Source organism: Paralichthys olivaceus, chromosome 7, assembly GCF_024713975.1.
Source record: "Paralichthys olivaceus isolate ysfri-2021 chromosome 7, ASM2471397v2, whole genome shotgun sequence".
Lineage (NCBI taxonomy): Eukaryota > Metazoa > Chordata > Actinopteri > Pleuronectiformes > Paralichthyidae > Paralichthys > Paralichthys olivaceus.
Window position 1 is genome coordinate 15,308,576 of NC_091099.1, and position 25,713 is coordinate 15,334,288.

Here is a 25,713-nt window from a genome sequence, read left to right on the forward strand (position 1 = left end):
AACTCTGAAAAAGCTATATATGTGTAGGAATGAGAGTAAAAAGTGTTCACCTTTTCAAGTGTTCAACTTTTTTCATTTGTTTGTTTGACTGTTAGCAGCATCACACAAAAACTAATCCAGATTACCATAAAACTTGGAGGAAGGATGCGATATGGGTCAGTGAAGAACCCATTAAATGAAAAGTTTGGATTTAGATGATCATAAAAAAATTTTTTTTTCCAGGAAGTTATTCATGGATCTTGATGATTAAATTAAGCACATCTGGAGGACTCATATGAGGGTGTGAAATTTGATGTGATTTGTCACAGGGTGCGAAAAAACAACAGTCACAAAGTCAATACATGGGTGTAAAAGATTCCCAAATCTAATGAGATCATTGAGATCATCGACTTTCCAGACCACGACGAAATCTTCAGTAGCAGCCCCTTATTCAAGAAGAAAAAGAGATTTTTTTACAAATGTGAGGACTAATTTTGTGTGATTTGGTTAGTTTTAAGCTCTATTATTTAATATTTACCCATTTTGATGAACTCATCAGAAACCTGGATTCCATTGAAGTCACCACACAGGCCACATGTCTGATTCCTGTATCTTGAATCCAGCTCAACCTTTATACCAGGGGAAATTTATAAATTGCAGTAATGAAAAAATAATTTAACTGAAACTAATATTATAAAAAATTTTTCCCGATGAAGGTCTGATGAAGCTGCACTTGATTTTGTTCAACCATATTAGACAAGAATGGAAGGTTAGATAACCCACATGACACCTTGACTAATAGCATCTGGGCATTTGATTCATGCCAGACTAACTGGACGTTGAGTGAATATTTTCTCCAAGAATGAATATTTCTGTGTCTGTCCATTCCCCTTGAGAGCCACTGGTTGTGGATGTCTCTCTTTAACATTTTAATTTAATGTCTTTTCCCAGTACTTTGAGTGTTTGTGTTTTCTTATTCTCATGAGCCTGACCAGGCCGACCACCCCTTAATGAGAAGCAAGTTGGACCTGAAGGCCCACAGGTACAATTCATGGCTCGGGTTGAGCAGAATATTTCACCAAGCTTGAAATATGTCTGAGAGGTTTTCCTCACAGATTGGTGTAATAGTGTAAGCGCAGCAAGAATCGTGAGGGTCCTTAGATGCAACATGCTGGACTTCAACCTGAATGATAGTGAAGAAGCAGCATATCTTTCAAGTTTGTGCAAAAAGCGCCACCTAGTGGCACATGCATACATTTTGTAGTGGCATCATGGCAAAACGAAATGCTCAAGTTTGGTGACAATCAGACAGACCAATATAAAGATATAACCCCACTATGTATCTTTCTTTTAGGGTGTATGGCCAGAATGAACTAGACAGAAACATGAATGCTTAAAGTTCCATTCAGACTCGGGTAGAGGTGCACTTCAGCCTCTTGTCACCACAATCAGTAAGAGACTGTAAAAGAAAACTTAAAAACTGATCCTGGCAAAAATAAATAAATACTACAATATGTAAATAATATTTATCACATTCAGAATGTGATGGACGTAACAACACAGTGACTTTGAACTTGTGTTTAATTATTCCTACCACCCCTGTGTATTTAGTCTTTGTGCTCTCCTGTCTCCTTCTGTCTGTTACAACACAAGCAGGTAAACATCCCTCAAACCTCTCAAATTAGAGTGCTGCTTTATTTATGTTATAACAACATTGTTTCATATCAAAGCTGAAAGTTAGTCCAGCAACAATAAACTGTAATGTTATTCATGGCAGCACCAGCCGGGTTGGCACAAACAAAGTATGAGACTGAACAGAGTTGCAACCTTTTAATTGATAAACACTTGCATGACAATGACAATTGTTTTGTAAGAGGTGTAATGATTGGTAGAACTATATGGGAGTAATCTTTACATCCAACATCTGTTAAAGTGATGATTTTTTACTACACAAATGGGAAGCTTCGCCTCCTGCGTGCAGATTTTCCAGGAGGACTAGTGCAGTCAGTGTGGCCACAGCCACAATGCTCCACATATGTGTATGTGTAGGGAACCACGTCTCCATCCATGCACTTCAAGTCCACAGTGCGTCTGCTGGCACGAGTCTCCTTACAGCAGGAGCAGGAGTGCTGCAGAGCAGCTGCCACCTGGGAGTACCTGAGGAAACAAGAGGCAGGATGATAAGTAAGTGAATTAAACATCTGCAAAAACTGCACCTATGCATTTTTAACTTTACAAATGTATGTGGGTTTGTGACTGTCCACAAGACTGATGACCTTTCCACAACCTCAGACTTACTTGGTGAAAGTATTGCAGGATCCTTCACAGTACGGCATATCTATCTTCTCAGAAGACTGACAGCCGTTGTGCAAAACCTGGATTTTCATGGATACTAACTTGCAGGCTTTCTCCCTCTCCTCACCTTTTCAGAAAATACACAAAACAATTAGCCTGTTCTCATACAAAGTCTTTATACCTAAAAGTGAGGAAACTGTCCAACTTACAAATTTTACAACAGCCATTGGCTGCAGTCTGAATTGTATCCTAAGGAGGACAATAAACAGCATTATCATTTGCTTTAGTTTACGCCTTCGCAGACACAGTCGATCCAGATTCACCAGATGACAGTGATACTTACAGGTTGGCAGTTGCTCTGTTGGAAAGGCGGGCACACGATATGTGCACTGGTCGTTGATAAAGTGTCACCGGTCTTAATACAGTTGTAATGCTCACACCTGCTCTCAGGTGGTGACCAGGTTTCTCCTGGCTGGAGAGCGAGCGCGAGCACACACACACACACACACACACACACACTCTGAGACACTGAGGTACTTCAAGGTATTATACTTCCAACACTCATGAATCACAGTCCATCACTTACCATCAACAGGTGCCTGGTATCGTTCAGACTGAGGATACAATGTGTCTGTACACACTTTCCACAACATTTTGCTGGATCCGTTTTCACATATTCATATCCCTGAGAGAAAGAGGAGAGTTACGTCCCCAAATTCGAAGTGTACACTAGTTCTGAGGAAACACTGTGAACAGAACAAGCAGCATTTTCATGTGAAGAATAATCAGTTATATTTCTCTTACCGCGTCACAGTTTTCTTGACATTGCCGAGGCCGACAAATTACTTTGAAAAGACCAGTACCAGGGTCCACGGTATTACTACAGGTACAGTCTTGACAAATCTGAACGGGAACTGTAGAACCAGGCTTGCAAACAAAAAGGAAATGTGTTTTTGGCCATCCAGAATTCAAAGTGCAGTGGAATTCATTTGACAAAAAAAGTGATATTTTAACAAATGATTGGACAAATCATCCTCTTATTTCCATTTCTTGTTTACCTGGTACTCAGTCTCTTTGTGGACACAAACTCTTTTAGGCTCTAGAAAGGAATAAGACAACAAACATTACACAAAAATGTCTCTATGGTCATTTTTTATATAAATTCAAACTGAATTTATGAGCTCACCACATTTATGTTCTAAACAGCATTTCCCCTCAGGGACACTGGCGACTGGCAAATATCCAACTGGACACTTCATGTAATTAACTGGGCAAGTGCTGCTTTGACATTCTGTGGAGATGTTAAATGATGATAGTAAATGATAAAGAGCCATCCAGAAGAATCCTTATTATTTTAGAACATGGAAGACAAATGTGCACTGATGCTGACTGTCTTACGGCAAACAAAGTTATAACAGCAGCTGTCGGACGGATTCGTTTGGTTGACAAGGACGAACCCTGGACCAGTACAGTTTGCTAAAGATGGTTTTGGGCAAACTTTGGGTTTACAGGTCACGGTCTTAGTGGACTCCTCGCAGATGCAGTTTTGGCATTTGTACTCAAACTGCTCATTGAACTGAAAGAAAGAAAGAGCAGCATTATTTGAATTGTGTCTTCTAAGGAAACAATACAGGTTTGGATTTTAGCTGAGCTTGAACAGAAGACTTGGCTCACCTCACGAGGAATACCCTCAGGATCAAGACATCCTGTTGGAAAATAAGCAATCCTGTAGGACTTCATGATTGAAACAACACATTCAGCTCATCAATAAGACTTTGAAGATAATCACGACACCTACCACACTTATCAACACACACGCCAGACTCTTTGTTGAAGAGTTTCATTCCATCTGGACAAAAGCAGCCCTCGGTAGTGAAGTTCATCATTACTTCATTAGGACTGTTATATTTGATCAAGACGACAGATAAGTTAAGTTTCATAATCTCTTCAGATCAATTAAACAGAGTTTAATACTTCTACTGTTGTTAATAACAAATATTGATCACCATATCCCGTTAGGCTCTCACTCACTGGAATGTGCAGAGTGACCCATAAAAAGACTACAAACCTTTGTTGTTAAAACTTACTTTTCTTCACAGGTGGTCTGTTCTGCAGGACCACATGGCTTGTAAACTTTGTCTGATGAGCAGTCACTTGCTGTTGGTGAAGAAAATAAATCAATTGGTTCTTTTTAAGTATATGCATATGTACGGCAACTAATAAAATACCTAACAGAGTAGTAGTGTTGAACACAACAAATCCAATGTGATTCTCGTGATTCCCTAACACTATCAAATTATGACATACCACACAGTGTGGTGTGATTCCTCCAGTGAAGGCAAACCCCAGCCTGGGCACAGGCAGCAGCATAAGTCTGCAAACTTGTGCACTCCACTGCTGGGTTTGGAACATGACAGCTATCAAAAACACAACCTCGGTAGAAATTCTCAGGGGAAACAACTGGGTGGCACTCTGCAAAGATGCTGTGAAAGTAAAACCAACAAAAACACAAATCTCAAAACTCTTTTGAATATTGATGGAAATATGTCAAAGTTCAAGAATGTTTATGAACGACAGTGTATAACAGAATGCCTACCTGCTTGTAAGCAGGTTGCACATTGTGTCCGGATTGCATGGAGTTAAGGTTGGTGGAGGTGGCGGTACTTTGGTGGGCACCACAGATGGTACCTCACAGCTCGGTTGGTAAATGTCTTTTGCAAGCCAAAAGTCGGCCATCACTTCACAACTTTCAATCAGCTGGCCTCCAGGCAACCTGCAGTCATCGGCCTGGTTGTTGTTACATGTTCCTGACAAGTGAGTAACAAAAAAAGTTAGAACAACAATCTGACCTCATACTAAAGATTTTCTAATATGAAAACCGGAGAGTGAGAAGCTCTTACCACAATGGCCCTGAGTGTTTTTGCCAAAGTATTGAAATGGAAGGGTAACGCTAAAGCCATTTATTCCAAATGTTATGACCACTTTTAAACGAGGGATCTCCAAAACCATGTTGAGGCCAGAATTTAAAATCTTAACGCCATGTCGTGAATAAGGTAGTTTCAGACGTACTCCATCTTTCAGAGCCTAGAGTGAAAATAAATATATGAAATGATATGACAGAATACCAACACTAAAATTTCAGTGACAATTGAGAGATATTCAGAACATGACATAAAATGCCTTAATGCCATTTTTATTTACCTCCAACTGTGCTGCTCCCATAAGGTTATGATTTATAAGTGTGAAAGCTTGCGATTCATATGATATAATCAATGATCGCGGACAAGAAACATCTTCAGTTGGATCACAAAAGACATTGTCAATATAAATCTTCAGCTTGTGGTTTGGTAAAATCTCTTCCATCAAAATGTAAGTACAGTTTCCTTGGTAACTGTAGAACAATCCATCAAATGTGATGTAATGAGGATCTCCCCAGCCTTCACATACACCTAAAGACAAACGAGAAAAAGTTCAAAATCGAAAACTCATTTACCGGAGTAAAGAAACATGTTATACATCCTTAAACCGCTGAATGGCTTACAGTCACAAGCATAATGTTGGCAGCAGTGGTAGTCGTCATACACAAGAACTGGTTTCTTTCCGTTGGTACAAGTGATAGGCTCGATGGGTGGACATTCATATGGAACAATTACAATTGTATTGTTCTCAACGCATTTGGCCATGGTGCAGTTGCAGAAATAGAATGTCTCATTTTGCTATGGTAGAGAGAGAGAGAGAGAGAGAGATAGAGAGAGAGTGAGAGAGAGAGAGAGAACCAAATAAAATCAGCGATATTTTGAATTATTATGCTAAAAATGGAAGAAAGCCTGTTTTCTTTTACAGTGAAAATGTTCTTACATGTTATTAAATGTACTTAAAATATACAAAACCATTTTGATAACATTATTCACTGTATATATTAAGTTAAAATAAGAAAGTTCTTACTGCTACATCCCATTCAGGACAGGTAGGTACAGGAGGTTTTGTTGTAGGTGTAGGTGTAGGCACAGGCGTGGTGCACATTTCTGTATTGTTGTGAATCTCGCAAATGTCAGAACATATCATTGTGAGACATACACCTGATCCAAGGTGCTCCCTGTCAAATATGACCTCCCCTAATGGTGAAAATAAAAATGAATAATAGTTAAACAGTGAAACATTTTAAAATACATAATATAATTACATAATATTTTAAGGATTTAATGTAGTTGTGAAAAGTAAATGTCTTTACTGACCTGGCTTGTATTGCTTTCCATTAACTATGCAGAAGCATTGTGTGGTCACGCTTACTGTGGTACTTCTTGTCTGTGTCTGTGTTGTTGTAGGAGGTTCTGTTGTTTGGGTCGTAGACTTTGTGGTTGTGGTTGGCCCTGGAGTTGTAGTAGGTGGTTCGGTTGTTGGGGTTGTGGACTGTGTGGTAGTTGTTGGCCCTGGAGTTGTTGTAGGGGGTTTGGTTGTTGGGGTCGTGGACTTTGTGGTAGTAGTTTGCCCTGGAGTTGTTGTAGGTGCTTGGGTTGTTGGGGTCGTGGACTGTGTGGTAGTAGTTGGCCCTAGAGTTGATGTAGGTGGTTCGGTTGTTAGGGTTGTAGACTTTGTGGTAGTAGTTGGCCCTGGAGTTGTTGTAGGTGGTTCGGTTGTTGGGGTCGTGGACTGTGTGGTAGTAGTTGGCCCTGGAGTTGTCGTAGGTGGTTGGGTTGTTTGGGTTGTGGACTGTGTGGTAGTTGTTGGCTCTGGAGTTGTTGTAGGTGGTTGGGTTGTTGGGGTTGTAGACTTTGTGGTAGTAGTTTGCCCTGGAGTTGTAGTAGGTGGTTCGGTTGTTGGGGTTGTGGACTGTGTGGTAGTTGTTGGCCCTTGAGTTGTTGTAGGGGGTTTGGTTGTTGGGGTCTTGGACTTTGTGGTAGTACTTGGCCCTGGAGATGTTGTAGGTGGTTCGGTTGTTGGGGTTGTAGACTTTGTGGTAGTAGTTGGCCCTGGAGTTGTAGTAGGTGGTTCGGTTGTTGGGGTTGTGGACTGTGTGGTAGTTGTTGGCCCTGGAGATGTTGTAGGTGGTTCGGTTGTTGGGGTTGTGGACTGTGTGGTAGTTGTTGGCCCTTGAGTTGTTGTAGGGGGTTTGGTTGTTGGGGTTGTAGACTTTGTGGTAGTACTTGGCCCTGGAGTTGTTGTAGATGGTTTGGTTGTTGGGGTTGTAGACTTTGTGGTAGTAGTTGGCCCTGGAGTTGTCGTAGGTGGCTTGCTTGTTTGGGTTGTGGACTGTGTGGTAGTTGTTGGCTCTGGAGTTGTTGTCTGTGTACCTTCTGATGTTGTAGTTGGACTTCCACCGTCCTTACGGGCAGTCGATTTTGATGCTACTGGAGGACCAGTGACAACTGACTCATCAGTTTTTGAAGTTGTGGTAGTTGGTCCCACAGTTGTAGTAGGAGGTTTGGTTGTTGTAGGTGGTTCGGTTGTTGGGGTAGTAGACTTTGTGGTAGTAGTTGGCCCAGAAGTTGTCGTAGGTGGTTCGGTTGTTGGGGTCGTAGACTTTGTGGTTGTAGTTGGCCCTGGAGTTGTTGTAGGTGGTTCGGTTGTTGGGGTCGTAGACTTTGTGGTTGTAGTTGGCCCTGAAGTTGTTGTAGGTGGTTCGGTTGTTGCGGTCGTAGACTTTGTAGTAGTAGTTGGCCCTGGAGTTGTTGTAGGTGGTTCGGTTGTTGGGGTCGTGGACTGTGTGGTAGTTGTTGGCCCTGGAGTTGTTGAAGGGGGTTTGGTTGTTGGGGTCGTGGATTTTGTGGTAGTAGTTGGCCCTGGAGTTGTTGTAGGTGGTTGGGTTGTTGGGGTTGTAGACTTTGTGGTAGTTGTTGGCCCTGTAGTTGTTGTAGGTGGTTCGGTTGTTGGGGTCGTAGACTTTGTGGTTGTAGTTGGCCCTGGAGTTGTCGTAGGTGGTACGGTTGTTTGGGTCGTGGACTGTGTGGAAGTTGGTGGCTCTGGAGTTGTTGTAGGTGGTTGGGTTGTTGGGGTTGTAGACTTTGTGGTAGTTGTTGGCCCTGTAGTTGTTGTAGGTGGTTCGGTTGTTGGGGTCGTAGACTTTGTGGTTGTAGTTGGCCCTGAAGTTGTTGTAGGTGGTTCGGTTGTTGCGGTCGTAGACTTTGTGGTTGTAGTTGGCCCTGGAGTTGTTGTAGGTGGTTCGGTTGTTGGGGTCGTGGACTGTGTGGTAGTTGTTGGCCCTGGAGTTGTTGAAGGGGGTTTGGTTGTTGGGGTCGTGGATTTTGTGGTAGTAGTTGGCCCTGGAGTTGTTGTAGGTGGTTGGGTTGTTGGGGTTGTAGACTTTGTGGTAGTTGTTGGCCCTGTAGTTGTTGTAGGTGGTTCGGTTGTTGGGGTCGTAGACTTTGTGGTTGTAGTTGGCCCTGGAGTTGTTGTAGGTGGTACGGTTGTTTGGGTCGTGGACTGTGTGGAAGTTGGTGGCTCTGGAGTTGTTGTAGGTGGTTGGGTTGTTGGGGTTGTAGACTTTGTGGTAGTAGTTGGCCCTGGAGTTGTCGTAGGTGGTTCGGTTGTTTGGGTCGTGGACTGTGTGGTAGTTGTTGGCTCTGGAGTTGTTGTAGGTGGTCGGGTTGTTGGGGTTGTAGACTTTGTGATAGTAGTCGGCCCTGGAGTTGTTGAAGGTTGTTTGGTTGTTGAGGTCGTGGACTGTGTGGTAGTAGTTGGCCCTGGAGTTGTTGTAGGTGGTTGGGTTGTTGGGGTTGTAGACTTTGTGGTAGTAGTTGGCCCTGGAGTTGTAGTAGGTGGTTGGGTTGTTGGGGTCGTGGACTGTGTGGTAGTAGTTGGCCCTGGAGTTGTTGTAGGTGGTTGGGTTGTTGGGGTTGTAGACTTTGTGGTAGTAGTCGGCCCTGGAGATGTCGTAGGTGGTTGGGTTGTTGGGGTTGTAGACTTTGTGGTAGTAGTAGGCCCTGGAGTTGTTGTAGGTGGTTTGGTTGTTGGGGTCGTGGACTGTGTGGTAGTAGTTGGCCCTGGAGTTGTTGTAGGTGATTTGGTTGTTTGGGTCGTGGACTGTGTGGTAGTTGTTGGCTCTGGAGTTGTTGTAGGTGGTTCGGTTGTTGGGGTTGTGGACTTTGTGGTAGTAGTTGGCCCTGGAGTTGTAGTAGGTGGTTCGGTTGTTGGGGTCGTGGACTGTGTGGTAGTAGTAGGCCCTGGAGTTGTTGTAGGTGGTTTGGTTGTTGGGGTTGTGGACTGTGTGGTAGTAGTTGGCCCTGGAGTTGTTGTAGGTGGTTTGGTTGTTTGGGTCGTGGACTGTGTGGTAGTTGTTGGCCCTGGAGTTGTCGTAGGTGGTTGGGTTGTTGGGGTTGTAGACTTTGTGGTTGTAGTTGGCCCTGGAGTTGTAGTAGGCGGTTCGGTTGTTGGGGTTGTGGACTGTGTGGTAGTTGTTGGCCCTGGAGTTGTTGTAGGGGGTTCGGTTATTGGGGTTGTAGACTTTGTGGTAGTAGTTGGCCCTGGAGTTGTTGAAGGTGGTTCGGTTGTTGGGGTTGTAGACTTTGTGGTAGTAGTTGGCCCTGGAGTTGTTGTAGGTGGTTCGGTTGTTGGGGTCGTGGACTGTGTGGTAGTAGTTGGCCCTAGAGTTGTCGTAGGTGGTTTGGTTGTTGGGGTTGTAGACTTTGTGGTAGTAGTTGGCCCTGGAGTTGTCGTAGGTAGTTTGGTTGTTTGGGTTGTGGACTGTGTGGTAGTTGTTGGCTCTGGAGTTGTTGTAGGTGGATGGGTTGTTGGGGTTGTAGACTTTGTGGTAGTAGTTGGCCCTGGAGATGTTGTAGGTGGTTCGGTTGTTGGGGTTGTAGACTTTGTGGTAGTAGTTGGCCCTGGAGTTGTTGTAGGTGGTTCGGTTGTTGGGGTCGTGGACTGTGTGGTAGTAGTTGGCCCTAGAGTTGTCGTAGGTGGTTCGGTTGTTGGGGTTGTAGACTTTGTGGTAGTAGTTGGCCCTGGAGTTGTCGTAGGTGGTTTGGTTGTTTGGGTTGTGGACTGTGTGGTAGTTGTTGGCTCTGGAGTTGTTGTAGGTGGATGGGTTGTTGGGGTTGTAGACTTTGTGGTAGTAGTTGGCCCTGGAGATGTTGTAGGTGGTTCGGTTGTTTGGGTTGTGGACTGTGTGGTAGTTGTTGGCTCTGGAGTTGTTGTAGGTGGATGGGTTGTTGGGGTTGTAGACTTTGTGGTAGTAGTTGGCCCTGGAGATGTTGTAGGTGGTTCGGTTGTTGGGGTTGTAGACTTTGTGGTAGTAGTTGGCCCTGGAGTTGTTGTAGGTGGTTCGGTTGTTGGGGTCGTGGACTGTGTGGTAGTAGTTGGCCCTAGAGTTGTCGTAGGTGGTTCGGTTGTTGGGGTTGTAGACTTTGTGGTAGTAGTTGGCCCTGGAGTTGTCGTAGGTGGTTTGGTTGTTTGGGTTGTGGACTGTGTGGTAGTTGTTGGCTCTGGAGTTGTTGTAGGTGGATGGGTTGTTGGGGTTGTAGACTTTGTGGTAGTAGTTGGCCCTGGAGATGTTGTAGGTGGTTCGGTTGTTGGGGTTGTAGACTTTGTGGTAGTAGTTGGCCCTGGAGTTGTTGTAGGTGGTTGGGTTGTTGGGGTCGTGGACTGTGTGGTAGTAGTTGGCCCTGGAGTTGTTGTAGGTGGTTGGGTTGTTGGGGTTGTAGACTTTGTGGTAGTAGTAGGCCCTGGAGTTGTTGTAGGTGGTTTGGTTGTTGGGGTCGTGGACTGTGTGTTAGTAGTTGGCCCTGGAGTTGTTGTAGGTGGTTTGGTTGTTTGGGTCGTGGACTGTGTGGTAGTAGTTGGCCCTGGAGTTGTTGTCGGTGGTTTGGTTGTTGGGGTCGTAGATTTTGTGGTCGTAGATGTAGTAGGAGGTTCTGTTGTAGATATTGTTGTTGTCTCTTTTGTACTTGAAAGTGTAGTTGATGGAGTTGTTTCACAACATACTCTGATCTCATAGTCGCGACACTTTCTTGGAGGTCTCAACTGCTCCTCTTGTTTGCATATTAAACCAATTCCCACATCACAAGTGACAACTTGTTCCGATTGACTCCGATAGTCATCGAAGTCCATGTCAGGATAAAGTTTTGCTCTACAGTCAATTTCTTCAGGTCTTTTGCAAATTTCTTTTCCACTATTTGTTATATTCTCATATGTTTCCCAGTCACTTTTGTCTGTTGTTGGGTCATGCACATTGTACCATTCTGACCACTCACACTTACTGCCAGATGTGGTTGTGGTTGGCCCCATAGTTGTCGTAGGTGGTTCGGTTGTTGGGGTTGTAGACTTTGTGGTTGTAGATGGACCTGGAGTTGTCGTAGATGGTTTGGTTGTTGGGGTAGTGGACTGTGTGGTAGTTGTTGGCCCTGGAGTTGTTGTAGGTGGTTTGGTTGTTGGTGTCGTGGACTGTGTGGTAGTAGTTGGCCCTGGAGTTGTTGTAGGTGGTTTGGTTGTTTGGGTCGTGGACTGTGTGGTAGTTGTTGGCTCTGGAGTTTTTGTAGGTGGTTGGGTTGATGGGGTCGTGGACTGTGTGGTAGTAGTTGGCCCTAGAGTTGTTGTAGGTGGTTCGGTTGTTGGGGTTGTAGACTTTGTGGTAGTAGTTGGCCCTGGAGTTGTTGTAGGTGGTTCGGTTGTTGGGGTTGTGGACTGTGTGGTAGTTGTTGGCCCTGGAGTTGTTGTAGGGGGTTTGGTTGTTGGGGTCGTGGACTTTGTGGTAGTAGTTTGCCCTGGAGTTGTTGTAGGTGCTTGGGTTGTTGGGGTCGTGGACTGTGTGGTAGTAGTTGGCCCTAGAGTTGATGTAGGTGGTTCGGTTGTTAGGGTTGTAGACTTTGTGGTAGTAGTTGGCCCTGGAGTTGTTGTAGGTGGTTCGGTTGTTGGGGTCGTGGACTGTGTGGTAGTAGTTGGCCCTAGAGTTGTCGTAGGTGGTTCGGTTGTTGGGGTTGTAGACTTTGTGGTAGTAGTTGGCCCTGGAGTTGTCGTAGGTGGTTGGGTTGTTTGGGTTGTGGACTGTGTGGTAGTTGTTGGCTCTGGAGTTGTTGTAGGTGGTTGGGTTGTTGGGGTTGTAGACTTTGTGGTAGTAGTTTGCCCTGGAGTTGTAGTAGGTGGTTTGGTTGTTGGGGTTGTGGACTGTGTGGTAGTTGTTGGCCCTTGAGTTGTTGTAGGGGGTTTGGTTGTTGGGGTCTTGGACTTTGTGGTAGTACTTGGCCCTGGAGATGTTGTAGGTGGTTCGGTTGTTGGGGCTGTAGACTTTGTGGTAGTACTTGGCCCTGGAGTTGTTGTAGATGGTTTGGTTGTTGGGGTTGTAGACTTTGTGGTAGTAGTTGGCCCTGGAGTTGTCGTAGGTGGTTCGGTTGTTGGGGTCGTGGACTGTGTGGTAGTAGTTGGCCCTAGAGTTGTCGTAGGTGGTTTGGTTGTTGGGGTTGTAGACTTTGTGGTAGTAGTTGGCCCTGGAGTTGTCGTAGGTAGTTTGGTTGTTGGGGTTGTGGACTGTGTGGTAGTTGTTGGCTCTGGAGTTGTTGTAGGTGGATGGGTTGTTGGGGTTGTAGACTTTGTGGTAGTAGTTGGCCCTGGAGATGTTGTAGGTGGTTCGGTTGTTGGGGTTGTAGACTTTGTGGTAGTAGTTGGCCCTGGAGTTGTTGTAGGTGGTTTGGTTGTTTGGGTTGTGGACTGTGTGGTAGTTGTTGGCTCTGGAGTTGTTGTAGGTGGATGGGTTGTTGGGGTTGTAGACTTTGTGGTAGTAGTTGGCCCTGGAGATGTTGTAGGTGGTTCGGTTGTTGGGGTTGTAGACTTTGTGGTAGTAGTTGGCCCTGGAGTTGTTGTAGGTGGTTGGGTTGTTGGGGTCGTGGACTGTGTGGTAGTAGTTGGCCCTGGAGTTGTTGTAGGTGGTTGGGTTGTTGGGGTTGTAGACTTTGTGGTAGTAGTAGGCCCTGGAGTTGTTGTAGGTGGTTTGGTTGTTGGAGTCGTGGACTGTGTGTTAGTAGTTGGCCCTGGAGTTGTTGTAGGTGGTTTGGTTGTTTGGGTCGTGGACTGTGTGGTAGTAGTTGGCCCTGGAGTTGTTGTCGGTGGTTTGGTTGTTGGGGTCGTAGATTTTGTGGTCGTAGATGTAGTAGGAGGTTCTGTTGTAGATATTGTTGTTGTCTCTTTTGTACTTGAAAGTGTAGTTGATGGAGTTGTTTCACAACATACTCTGATCTCATAGTCGCGACACTTTCTTGGAGGTCTCAACTGCTCCTCTTGTTTGCATATTAAACCAATTCCCACATCACAAGTGACAACTTGTTCCGATTGACTCCGATAGTCATCGAAGTCCATGTCAGGATAAAGTTTTGCTCTACAGTCAATTTCTTCAGGTCTTTTGCAAATTTCTTTTCCACTATTTGTTATATTCTCATATGTTTCCCAGTCACTTTTGTCTGTTGTTGGGTCATGCACATTGTACCATTCTGACCACTCACACTTACTGCCAGATGTGGTTGTGGTTGGCCCCATAGTTGTCGTAGGTGGTTCGGTTGTTGGGGTTGTAGACTTTGTGGTTGTAGATGGACCTGGAGTTGTCGTAGATGGTTTGGTTGTTGGGGTAGTGGACTGTGTGGTAGTTGTTGGCCCTGGAGTTGTTGTAGGTGAAGTGGTGAAAATTGTTGTTGATGAAGTTGACGGTGGGACAGTTGAAGTGACGCAGGTTTCATTTTCAATTTTCACTGTTGCATTGATGCAAATTGCATAGTAGCACTTTCCCACATTATCAGTCACATTGTAAATGACATCATTTTCTTCATATCTGGTCCCATTGTAAAAGCAACCTTCACATTCCTGTACACAAATCTGGTGTTGCTCATCATATATGGGCTTATCTTCTGGGCATACAGGGTAACAGCCTATAAAAATCACAAAATAAAATATCATAATATTATAAATGGAAAATCTTTGTATTTAAGTTGCTCTTATAATGAAGACTGAAGCCATGAATTGAAGCTGTATTGTTATTTTGTCACATTAAGTAAGCCATGTTAATCAGAGGTATGTTCACTGTGAGAAAACAGCTTACCTTCCAGATTTGGTATAGGGTTACTACAAATTCCTTGTGGATTCAGACAGGTCTTGTAACAAGGCGTGTGACAAGGGTTGTAATGCCACTTGCAGTCATCTGGGCTGTTGTAATAATCACAAAAGACAGCTAGGAAGAAAAGATGCAAGCTACATCATGAATTTGGAGTAAAGGATGTGTTACTACATTAAGTATCATGAGGTTAACAAGAACTCAAACCTGAACCTGTTTAGTTTTAACTAAATGACAAATCTCTAAATGTCTAAAAGCCGGGGCTTAAGAACTTTGGAATTAAAAAGAGATCAATGGGCCAGAAAAGGCTGAAAACATCAGTTTAATAACTTAAGGGTAAAATTGTTGTTTACTTACGACAGATGTCTGGAGTTCTCCATGCAACACAGACATCAGCCTCATTACAAGCTTGGGCATAAGCTGTGACTGCTGTGCAGAAACACTCACAATCTCCTCCAGTGTCACAGGCACACGAGTCTTTCACGCAGTTTTCATAAAATGGAAGGGGGTCTACCTGCTCAGTAATTGAAAATTGATGCATTTAATATTTCCAACGACAGAACTTTATGTGATGATGAATTCGAAACAACTCTTATCACCTTATTGTGGCAGCCTTTGAATGTTGGCCCGGTTATAATGCTACACATCGCTTTTGCCCAGTGATGTCGATTGGGCGTCGCTGTGCAAGCGTCAACATTTGCTTCCGCATCAGGGCAGCTGCTGGACACTTTCCAGCTGTTTGCAAATTCTGTGGGACTGCTGACCTCCAGCTGACCCTGGGTCGTGAAGTCGTTCTGGACATCACCGTCAAAATTTCCGCACAGGCCACATACGTTTCCCTGCACAAACAACAGGAGTCAGTGATTTCTTTTACATGGCGACGATATTACAAATGAATGTTCTTCATATTGAGCATTAACAAGGAGCAAACCTTTTCTGGGCTTAAATATATTTTTATAGTATAATACTTTATTGAATCATGAGATTATTATGCCTCAACTACCTTTAGAGCATTTGTAGTGTATAGCAATATCATTATTTTCCCATAGTGGTGTTGATCTACAAACTTAGCTTCACTACAGATGAAGAAAAAGTGTACACTATATGAAAACTCCAGCTCTTATCTGTTACCATGAGAGATTTCAGTCATCATCACTACTGTGACTCACGCTGTGCTGTGTTTCCAGGAGGATGCGAACAGTTGTTTTGCGATCCCACATCACTGCCACACCAATGGCAGATTCAACCACCAGGTACAAGCCGACCTTTCTTATTTTGAACGGAATATAAGGGCCATTGCCCAGTTCGTTCGTTTCATTTTTACCCTTTGATAGCTTGATTTCCATTCGCTGTAGGGTTAAAGAGATTTATGTTGCTTTCACTGTCACGCAAAAAACTGCAATTTGATTTGACAAATGTTTTAAATATGAAATGTCAAGGCCAGAAAACATGGTGCTGTTTTGGGATCTTACCCCAAGTTGGATCCTGACAGTTTTGGTGCAGGTGGTGCCTGTAGATCCACATGGTACATTTTCTGTGGTAACTCTAAAGTTGTCTGCTGCTGTTTTATTCCCGCATTTACTCTTAAAAAAGAAAGATGCATGACATATTTTTTGCTTCATACAGAGACACCATTGAACAAATCACACTGTCAGTTTATACGTTTCTAGAATACATTTAAATTGTTAAAGAACCACGGAAAGGTAAATAGGATAAAAGTAAATTTGATCCCCAGGAGAGTGTACTGTGCTGTATACTGTAGTTATCTGCAGTTTTCATTGACATTCCTTATTGTGACATGCAGATATCTTAAAATCAATGGTGGTAAACATATTATAAATCTTTTTAAGCATCATATATTGACTTTTAAAACTGATGTTAAAGTTTATCAATGACATGAAAATTGTATAAAAGCCATATCAATGAATTTCTGGGACAAGAGCCTACATTATAGAATAAGTTAAGCATCTTGGCTGTGTCCAAAATCACTTGCTATTTATATTTATAGTTCATTACATGTACTTTTGATCTGGATATCTCTAGTATGATGTAGAAATAATAAAAAAGAATGTGTGAGGTCTTAACAGTCTCTTCTGAGTAGAGTTTTGCCATCACTGTCTCGAATGAATCGCCTAAGGTTGTCTGAGACGCTGTTTTCTTTAACTCTCAGCAAAAAAAAATTTCAGAGGGCAGATTCCTGAATTTACTTAGGATGCCAGATTACTATTATTCTTTTATCTCTATCATTATTATTTATTTACCCTCTGCTGTGTATTAACCAATAGTTTTCTATTGTGCAGTACTTTGAATGTCAACCATTTGTTTTCTTGTTATGCAGCACTTTGTACTTTGTGTCGAAAAGTGCTCTATAAATAAAGTTATATCATTATTAGTAGTATTTTTGTATTAAAGTACTGAGATCCTGCTGGAAAGAAAGAAGTGAATGAGTGAATAAGGCAGGGATTTCCATCACATTATGTCATTCTGATGATGTTCACATTCTTTATTTACCGTGACAGCAATGTAGGCACAATGTCCTTGAAAGGCAAATGTCTGCTGATCAAATGTAGAGTGGTGACCACTCCCATAGATAATACAAGTTCCTGGACATTTTTTGTCTGTGCACTCCCACTTTCCGCTCTTGCAGGTACTAGATGTATAAGAGATAGTTAAATACAAAACAGGGCAATCAAGTGAATTAAAAAGACAAATAACACAAAATGTGTTAATATGTCTAGTAAAAACAAGGTCATACCACATGTTACACTTGTTAGGGATTTGTGCTCCTGGGGCATACAGATGCCCGTCATGCTGACATGGACATTCGTTTTCTCTCACACAGGAACCTTTGCCATCGTCAATGAGGCCACTGGGACACCGGCAACCAGATTCACAGTCTGTGAAGTCCTGGGAAGGAAGAAACATCACGACTGTCAGGAAACGACCATAGACACTAGCGCTGTGTTACATATCCAAAGTAAAGTACTTTAAATGAATGTTACATCTTTTATTTGAGACTGAGAGGTCAGATTCAATACAGCAGAAAAACAACTCACACAATCATTGTTGTCTAGATTCAAACAGGTTCGAGCACACTGGACTCCGATCTTTCCTGTGCCCGGTGTGGAGCAGTTGAAAAACTCTTTTGGAAAAGGGCATGCTGTGACAGAGGGAGTACCGATTCAGTCTACACATTAAACACATTATTACACAAATGTGTGTTGAGGAGGAAAAAAAAAAGACATACATGATAAGCGGGTTCTCCAAGAACGACAATGAAGCATCCCGTTGGTGCAAACACTAGAAAAGACACCAGAGATAAAAGATGGAATGCATGGGTATTTAAAAACTATTCAGTCAGGACAAACATTATAAACAATAAAAAACACCTAAGATAATAAAGGCAAATGTCAACAAAATTAAAATAATTTTTTCACCAGTGTTCGTCCTTGATGCTGATGGACTTCCCTGACTTGATGTAGGCTTCGTCATAGTAACAGGGACACTTTGCCATGGGGACGCAGACGCCTTTTTCATTCAGGTAGAGACCCTCAGAACAGGAGCAGCCATCCACGGGCAGGAAGTCAGAGGAGCAGCTTGGCTGATTTGAGCCCAGCGATCTGCAGGTCAACTGGCATCTCTGATGTTTGTAAGAGAAGGTCTGAGACGCCGCACAGCTCCTTGTGTATTTGTCTGTTTTGTGCACAACACGAGGATGGTTACTGGGAAAGGGATATTGTGAATTCAGAATGCATCACCTCAGCATTAAGAACGAGATCCTTACCACACACGTTCTCTCTCCAGTCTGTTAAGAACACTCCCTTTGCTGCACAAGCCCGCGCGTAAGAGGAGAAGACGCCACACAAGCAGGCCTCACTCTTCTCACAGTTACAGCTTGCATAAGTGCATCGCTGCACAAGAGAAATATTTTTTTAAAGGACTACAGTCACATCAAAGTGTAATGTCATTTAATTAAAACTGATAGAAAGATTTGTCCTGTACCTTGTAGTACATCTCAGGATCCACCGCTGAGCGACACTGTGCAAAGGTGCTGTTTGGTTTCAGCAGCAAGGCACACCAGTGTTTGGCGTACAGCTCTGAGAATGAAGAAACAGCAACCTTTTAACTTTTATTTTCTACAACTGTGTAAAATTCTCTTGTTGCCTGAAATATAACTTATACGCAGACAAAAAAACATTTGATGGAGGCTGCAAATCAATCTAAAAAAACACATGTGACAAAGACTACTGTTTACCATTCTCTACACTGAGGGAACAGGGGTCGTCAAGTCTTTCCGTTCTGTCTTGACACATGAGGTTGGCCTTCCAGGAGTTACTGAAAGTGACGGCTGTTCCTTCCACGATCCCCTGAGGTGTCTTCATATCGTCAGACAGGACCATGTTGTAGTTCCCACATAAACCTGAAGACACAAAATATTTTAGAAGTCAAAACAGAATGATTAGAACCATTAATGGAGCAATGCCTGTGAGCTACTACAAGCAGCCAACTCGGACATGAAGTCGGAGCCTAGACGCCAAACAATAAATAATTTGAAATGTGAAATATCATCATCATATTATTATGTTGAATAATATGAACAGATTTAATTATTGTATGCTACAAATAAACCACATTTAGACTCCTACAAGAGTGTTTTTTATCACATGTGTAAGACTGAGCTTTCACAGACTGATTCTACTTTAGCTTTGGGCATTTTTTCAGTTAAGTCTGTCAGTTAAATTCATTCACTTTGCAACTTTAAAGGATAAATTAGGTTCCAAATACCTAATAATTTAACATTACTGCTGTCATCCTCTCAACTCATCAGATGATAGTGTGTAATAACTAATGATCCATTGTAAATGTATTGTATTCTCATATGTTTTGATGATGAAAATGTGCCATGTAAAGAGGAATGTTAAACTTACCTCGTGTATGTCCTCTGTAGCTTGGATCCAGACTGACATAGACTTGCATGATGGGCACATGCTGGATCTGAATCTGCAACCCAAAACTGGTCTGGAGCAAAATGTGAAAGGAAGAAGCATGGAAGATGTTGATGCCACCTATGAATAAAGGAACAGAAGATGATTAATGTGTTAAATCACATCATAAATAAAATTAGACAGTAAAATGTTGTATTCAGAGTTTATTATGGTGTGACCCACCTAGAGCCTGGTATGGTAAACTGATGGTCTGTGTGTTCTGCTTCACTTTTCCGTCTGAAGTGAACATTAATACCTGAATGAGAACAGATTGAATCAGCTGAGTGTTGCAGATATCAGTGTGAACTAATGAATGACTATAGTCTTCTGAGCCAACAGAGTTAAACTCACATTGTTTCTGTCATTGTTCAGCAGGATTTTCAGGGTTTTAAGACAAGTATCAAACTCTTGGTCTACACAAGGCACCAGCTGGACCAGGATGGTAAACTTTGGACTTGTGTCGTTCTACAACATAAAGCGAAACAACATATTCTTGTTATTAGTTATTACTTTACAGCAGGTGATTTAGTTTTTTGTGCCATTTAGTTGTTCAGAGCAGTAACTCGGTCACCTTGCTGTCCACCTTGGCTAAGACGTAATAACAATCTCCATGGAAGGTGAAGGTTTTCCCATCGAAGGTGGTGACATGTGAACCCTCCTCGACTGCACATGTAGCAGGTGTTTGGAGGCTCTTACAGGCCCATCTACCCTCCAAACATGTACTGAAATAACACAAATGATTCAAAACCAACGAAAAACACGGCCCAAAATAACTCATTATGTTTACACCATGAAATAGAACATACCACTCAGATCGGTCCTGTCGGTAAACCTGGCTGGAGTTATAGACCTTGTCATGTTTGCACTGACATGCAGATTGAATGACACACCCTCTCTTGGAAATATCATCAAACACAGTTCCTGAAGCAAACGGTTTTATCAAATGATAAGTATAAGCGAAACTGTGGAACTGTTAAAAATATGTGGCAAGACACATGTGAAGAGCACTGACCAGGAGGACAGAAGCAACCGTCCATTTTGTGGTCCTCACACAGTGAACTTGTGTCCTGATGTGAGCAAGTGTCCATACAAGGTGAACCGCTCTCCTCATAAACCATGTTGAAGGGGCACTGCTTTGCTGTGAGGACGTGGTACAATTGAAATGAACAGAGGTAGGAAGTGACTCGCTTGTATTCATCTCTAAAGTGTAACAAAAGTAGCTTTTTATGCATTATTTGATTGGCACTCATTAAGTTTTATTTAAATCAATCACACATTACATAAGTGTATATCATAGACTATGTATAAAAATGGACGATAATACAGCTCCCCAAAAAGTGAGGCCAGATAATCAGTTTCGCCCCCTGGTGGCTGGCTGCAGTATAAGTCATAAAGCCCACCTCGCCCATGTTAGTCACAAATATTTAGATTCAAGTGTTTGTGTTTTCTGATCTTTTTTACATGATAGATTATAACTAATCCTCTCACACTAGAGCAGCACCAACATGAATGATCTCGGCCATGTTTTCCAAGTTAGAGCCACTCAGAGGGCAAAGGTCATATTAGCAGACCCTCGACACCCTATTCATGCAGAATTTCAAGTTCTGCCATCAGGAGGGACAGACAAAGGGATATTTGAGATCTTTTGTCCCCTCAGCTGTTGTTCACTTAAACAAGCTGTCAGCCTTGCTGATATTAGACACACATGTTTTAACAAAAGGCTAAAAGACTCTTGCTTAAAAAAAAACTTATTTCAATGATGGCTGCATGTTCTGTATATGTATTAATGTATTTCATGTACTATTATGATGTGTATGGATTGTGTAACTACTGTTTGCAAACCAAGTTGCCCCTCAGGGACAATACAGATTACACCTTAAATAGAAAATATAATCATTTTCAGAGAGTTACACAGTACCTTCTTTCAAATAGCTATTTAAATGAGTTTTACAGCTGATTTCTGTATTTATACTCTCTCCAGACCAAACAGCAAAATATAAACACAGAAGAGAGAACAACAAACATTACCACAGAACTGAGGTGTCCTCCAGGTGGGAGGCTGCCCTCCTGCATGGGAACACTGTCGAGAGAACTCAGACAATGTGCTGCAGACACAGAAGTCCTTTGTTCTGTTGGTGCAGCCACACATGTCCTGCACACAGGCCTGGATGTAAGGTTCAGGGTCAATCAGTTTGATGCAGGAGCTCCAGGACTCTGAACGCAACATCTTGTCACAGGTGGTTTGCTGAAAGGGAAGAGATGACAGAACCAGAGATACTCTGTTGAAAATGCTGCATATTAATATAACTACTGCTAAAATGCAGTGGATAATAAACTCACAAACGTCTTGCATGAATCCGGCACATTCTCAGCGTCCAGTGATTCATAATCCTCTTCAAACGGGTCCTCGCAATCTTCGTTTGGATTATGGACTCTCTGTTTGTTGCCAAACTCAATTGGGCTGATTTTGCGACCTGAATTTAATTATGTTACATTTTGTCAAATACAAGAAGGTTCGGCGGGCAACTGACGAAATGAGTACATACATGAAGTGAACAGCATGTATACCATTGTGAATGAACTCATCGTAGACTGAAACACCGTTGAAGTCTCCACAAAGTCCACAGGTTTGATTAGCATAGTCGCGATCCAGTTCCACCTGTAGCAAAACATTATGATAGGCTTTTTCACAAGGGAATGAAAGCAGCATCATCCTCACTATTATAATTTCTGTTATTTAAAGGTAAAATAGTTGCAGTGTTGCCTTAAACCATTTTAAATAACTTTGATACTCTATTAGACACACAAACAAAACAAATGCAGATTTGAATGACCTCATCAAGTGACATAAATGGTGTGATTTTGTATGATTTATATGATACGAGTGTGAATGAGAAGAAGAAACAAGAAGAAAACTAAAGGATGAGCTAATTTAACATAACTGTAACCTTATGAGGTCGGTTTGTTCTGTTATTAAAAGATAAGCATGTTCCTATACACAATAGGCTTCCTTGAATTAAATAAAGGAGTTTAAATGCACCCCTTGATCTCTTTTATGAATTATACAGGAGACCTGAAGTTGTACCTGTGTGGGTGTACTTATATCTGATGTATCACAGCATCAGAGCTCTAAAGATGCAACAATCAATTTTTTTTACCATGACTGCATCGTCACTGTTCCACATGACCGTGATGCCGACTTTGGACTGGAGTTTGATGTAAATAAAGTTTTTTTCCACTTGGACCCCTGCCTTGTGGTATGGCAGCTTGACACTGGGAAAAGAGAACGTGTTTTATTATTATGATGTACAGCTTCTTTCAGAGGCTTCATGGATTCTTTACTTACGGCTCATTGTTCACAGTGACCAGCGTCTTGCTGAGATGGAATGACAGGTCACTGATGGTGACCACCACGTAACTGATGGTGGGGTCTCCGTCATCCTCCCTCCTCTTTATGTGCACTGAGAACTCCTGGTAGGACTCGTGGCAGTTAGAGACCAGATTGTATTCACACATGGAAGGAAACTGGAACACGTCACCGTCAAATGTCTTGAAGTGCTCCCGGCCCCACGTGCTGCAGATGCTGCTGACATGGTTGAGAACTGAGGAAAATACAAAGTGCACAAAATAGTTGAAATTATTAAATGTTCTAGATGAGATCATTCAAGTATAATAATCCATTTGCACAGCCCTGAAAACAGTCTTACCCTGTCTGGCCTGCACATCAACAAAAACAACAGCCAGCGTAAGGAAACACAGCCCCACACAGCTCCACCTCATGGTTGCGACTGTGGGTTTTCTGTCTCTGAAGCAGGTAACAGTCAGGCGACACTCAGCAGCCCTTTATATTCAGATTGCACAATTCTTTACTCCCACCCTCTTTCTTAGTTTTATTACCAATACATGACAAACATGTGCTGAATGGACGTCCAACACCTTCACAAGTCCCATATAATCATTACTTTTTCCTTATCTCTCAATTAAACAAACATGTTTGCACTCCAAACATGTAACAGTATTTATTTAGAGATGAGCACCAATAAAAAAATGTATTTGTTCTGTAATAATACATTTGGGTGAAATCTGATAACTCAGTGTCATAACAAGAGCAACTGCTGTTAAACTGATGATGTGGCACATTTCAGATGTTTCAGCTTATTTAACGCTGATAACAATATCAATGCAAAACAGTATCAAAATAAATAAAACCAAAGCAATAGATATATTTTTGATGAAAATAAATAAATGAATCAAGGCAATAACACATACATCAAACTTTCTAATTGTATTCCTATCTATATTTGAATTCATTTCTTTTTTTCATATATCATCTTATATAATGTGTTATTTCTAAAGCATGGTGAAATTTGATTTTAATGGCTGTTGACAGTATTTTCTAATTTATCAAGTAATGAAAAGAAATATAAAATATCCTATGAGTAAAAATCTTTGCTTATACCATGTCAAAAAATGTAACAAGAATTTTGAACCTGGATTTATCCAATGTCCTATTCTGAAACTGTATACAAATTAGACAATATGTTATTTGGATACTTCAATACTTTCTAAATTCAACTGGGGAAGTTTCCTTGTAATAAGTATTTGTTAAAATCTTTACCGCATGTCCCTGTAGTGCCTTGTCAAATAAAGTTTGCATCAAAAGACGTTTCATAAGAAAGGAAATTCATTCATTGAGAAAATAAAAATGTTAAAGTTATTATTATCTTAACATGATTTGATAGAGCCATAAATGGTGTTAATTCTTAATGACACAATCATTTATGTTGTTTGAGAATGTTTGTTTTTCGTGGTAACTATAGTTATTATAGTGTAAACTCGTAAAGTTTACAGTTGCACTAGAAGGGAGGGAATGTTGGAATTTAACAAAATTGAATGAAGTTGCTCTTTGACATTATAACACTGCAAAAAAAGGAATGATATTAACTTAATTATTAATGAATTATCATTACTTCAAATATATATATACATATGTACATATTCAAAATGAATGCAGACAATAATTAGTCCAGAATATACACAGTCATATACAGAGTGAGAACAACATAGAGGCCTAAATCTGTCATCAGTTAAAGGTCCAGTGTGTAAGATTTAGGTAAACGGGATCTACTGGCAGAAATTTATTGTAGAATAATCCTCATGATGTTTTCAATAGTTTGTTTCATCTAAATTGTATGAATTGCATTTTTCTTTACCCCAGAAAAGGCCCTTTATATTTAAATACTTATATTTTACTTCATGAAAAAAATAGACATCTTTAGGGGAATGATATGAGTGTGTGTCCATATGTGGTTTCTTAGGGGAACTTTTGGACCTCGGCGTAACATGCTCTCTGCTGAATGCCAGTCTAGTTTTCATTATGAATAAAAAAGTAGATGCAGTTCATACCAGCGGTGACTGCAGGCGGTCCAAGGCAGATGGCGACCCATAGTGTCACCCATTCCAGCTGCTTCCAGGCTTCCCTCATGATGCGTGAGTGGTCCTCGTCCTGAGAGAGAGGTTTGTGCCAACCGGTACCAAACTCTCTCCTAATATACCTATCAGTGTATTTGCAGTTTAGGAGGGGTAACAGGAAAATATGTTATGTTATGTTAACCCATGCTTCCAAAGATGTTGGTTATAACAACACTTCTGTTGCATCTGCAGCCTCTCAAGCTTCATATATCTACTGATTTTGGTCTAAATATTAACACAGATAAAATATTGAGAACAGTATTTTAAAATCTTAGACTTTCAGTCTAATACACTGCATGTTAGGCTCCAATAAATATAAACTTTATATTTATAAAATGTTGTTTTTTAGTTAAGCAGGATGTTTAAACAGGACATAGGTTGTGTGTTTTTCTCCTTTCTGTTAAGTAAACTCATTCTTCACTCCCATCGCCTGTTCCGCTCAGTTGGTTGAGTTTGTAAGTCTTGTCAAGCTCAGTGCTGGAAAATTCTGACTAATTCTGTCATGCCTGTCTTGTGTGAGCAGTTGTGCCTACTAGAGATATTCACCAGAACAGGATATGTGCTATTGTGTCTTCTTCAGCAAAAAGGCCAAATTCATCAATCTTCCACATCCAAAGTCCACTTACTGATCACCTTTTCTTGACTGATAAGTAGCCAGGCAGTGTCAGATTATCCCAGTATGTGGTTGGGTAAGTTTTTTTTATCCCTACAAACAAAAAGTGTGTGATGTTTTGTTTCATCATTTTGATTTCTTTGGGGTAGGGGCTAGGGCAGTTATCCTCTAACCAGAAGGTCAGTGGTTCGATCCCAGTCTTCCCCAGTCCGCATGCCGAAGTGTCCCTGGGCATGATACTGAACCAAATTGTCCCTTCTCATAGAAAAAGATGCCCTTTGCGAATGGGTGAATGTAAAACTGTACTGTAATGCATTGTGAGAAGTTCTCACAATTCCTCA

The 25,713-nt window shown here is 41.8% G+C and overlaps 1 protein-coding gene across 2 annotated transcripts; it reads right to left on the reverse strand.

Annotated features, from left to right (window-relative positions):
- Positions 1-1,794: 1,794 nt before the first annotated feature.
- Positions 1,795-24,804, reverse strand: LOC109624078 (mucin-2-like). Of its 2 annotated transcripts, XM_069527870.1 has the most exons (44): positions 24,694-24,804; positions 22,634-22,889; positions 22,446-22,560; positions 21,856-21,946; positions 21,628-21,761; positions 21,316-21,532; positions 20,300-20,425; positions 20,094-20,208; positions 19,859-20,009; positions 19,639-19,752; positions 19,471-19,543; positions 19,231-19,368; positions 18,558-18,722; positions 18,305-18,399; positions 18,087-18,213; positions 17,740-17,995; positions 17,550-17,602; positions 17,359-17,462; positions 17,058-17,209; positions 16,814-16,952; positions 15,775-15,885; positions 15,472-15,651; positions 14,902-15,141; positions 14,660-14,816; positions 14,291-14,419; positions 6,510-14,120; positions 6,220-6,389; positions 5,816-5,990; positions 5,476-5,723; positions 5,175-5,358; positions 4,871-5,081; positions 4,582-4,757; positions 4,362-4,431; positions 4,073-4,173; positions 3,949-3,980; positions 3,673-3,850; positions 3,461-3,565; positions 3,333-3,373; positions 3,079-3,201; positions 2,861-2,959; positions 2,618-2,746; positions 2,484-2,523; positions 2,278-2,401; positions 1,795-2,136 (listed from the first exon to the last, which is right to left on the reverse strand). In XM_069527870.1, exons 1-44 carry the CDS (start codon positions 24,770-24,772, stop codon positions 1,926-1,928), a joined length of 13,545 nt encoding a protein of 4,514 aa, XP_069383971.1. In that variant the 5' UTR covers positions 24,773-24,804; the 3' UTR covers positions 1,795-1,925. The 2 variants fall into 2 exon arrangements, with proteins under 2 accessions (XP_069383971.1, XP_069383970.1); XM_069527869.1 differs by having other exon boundaries at positions 16,814-17,209; positions 24,694-24,797.
- Positions 24,805-25,713: the final 909 nt, after the last annotated feature.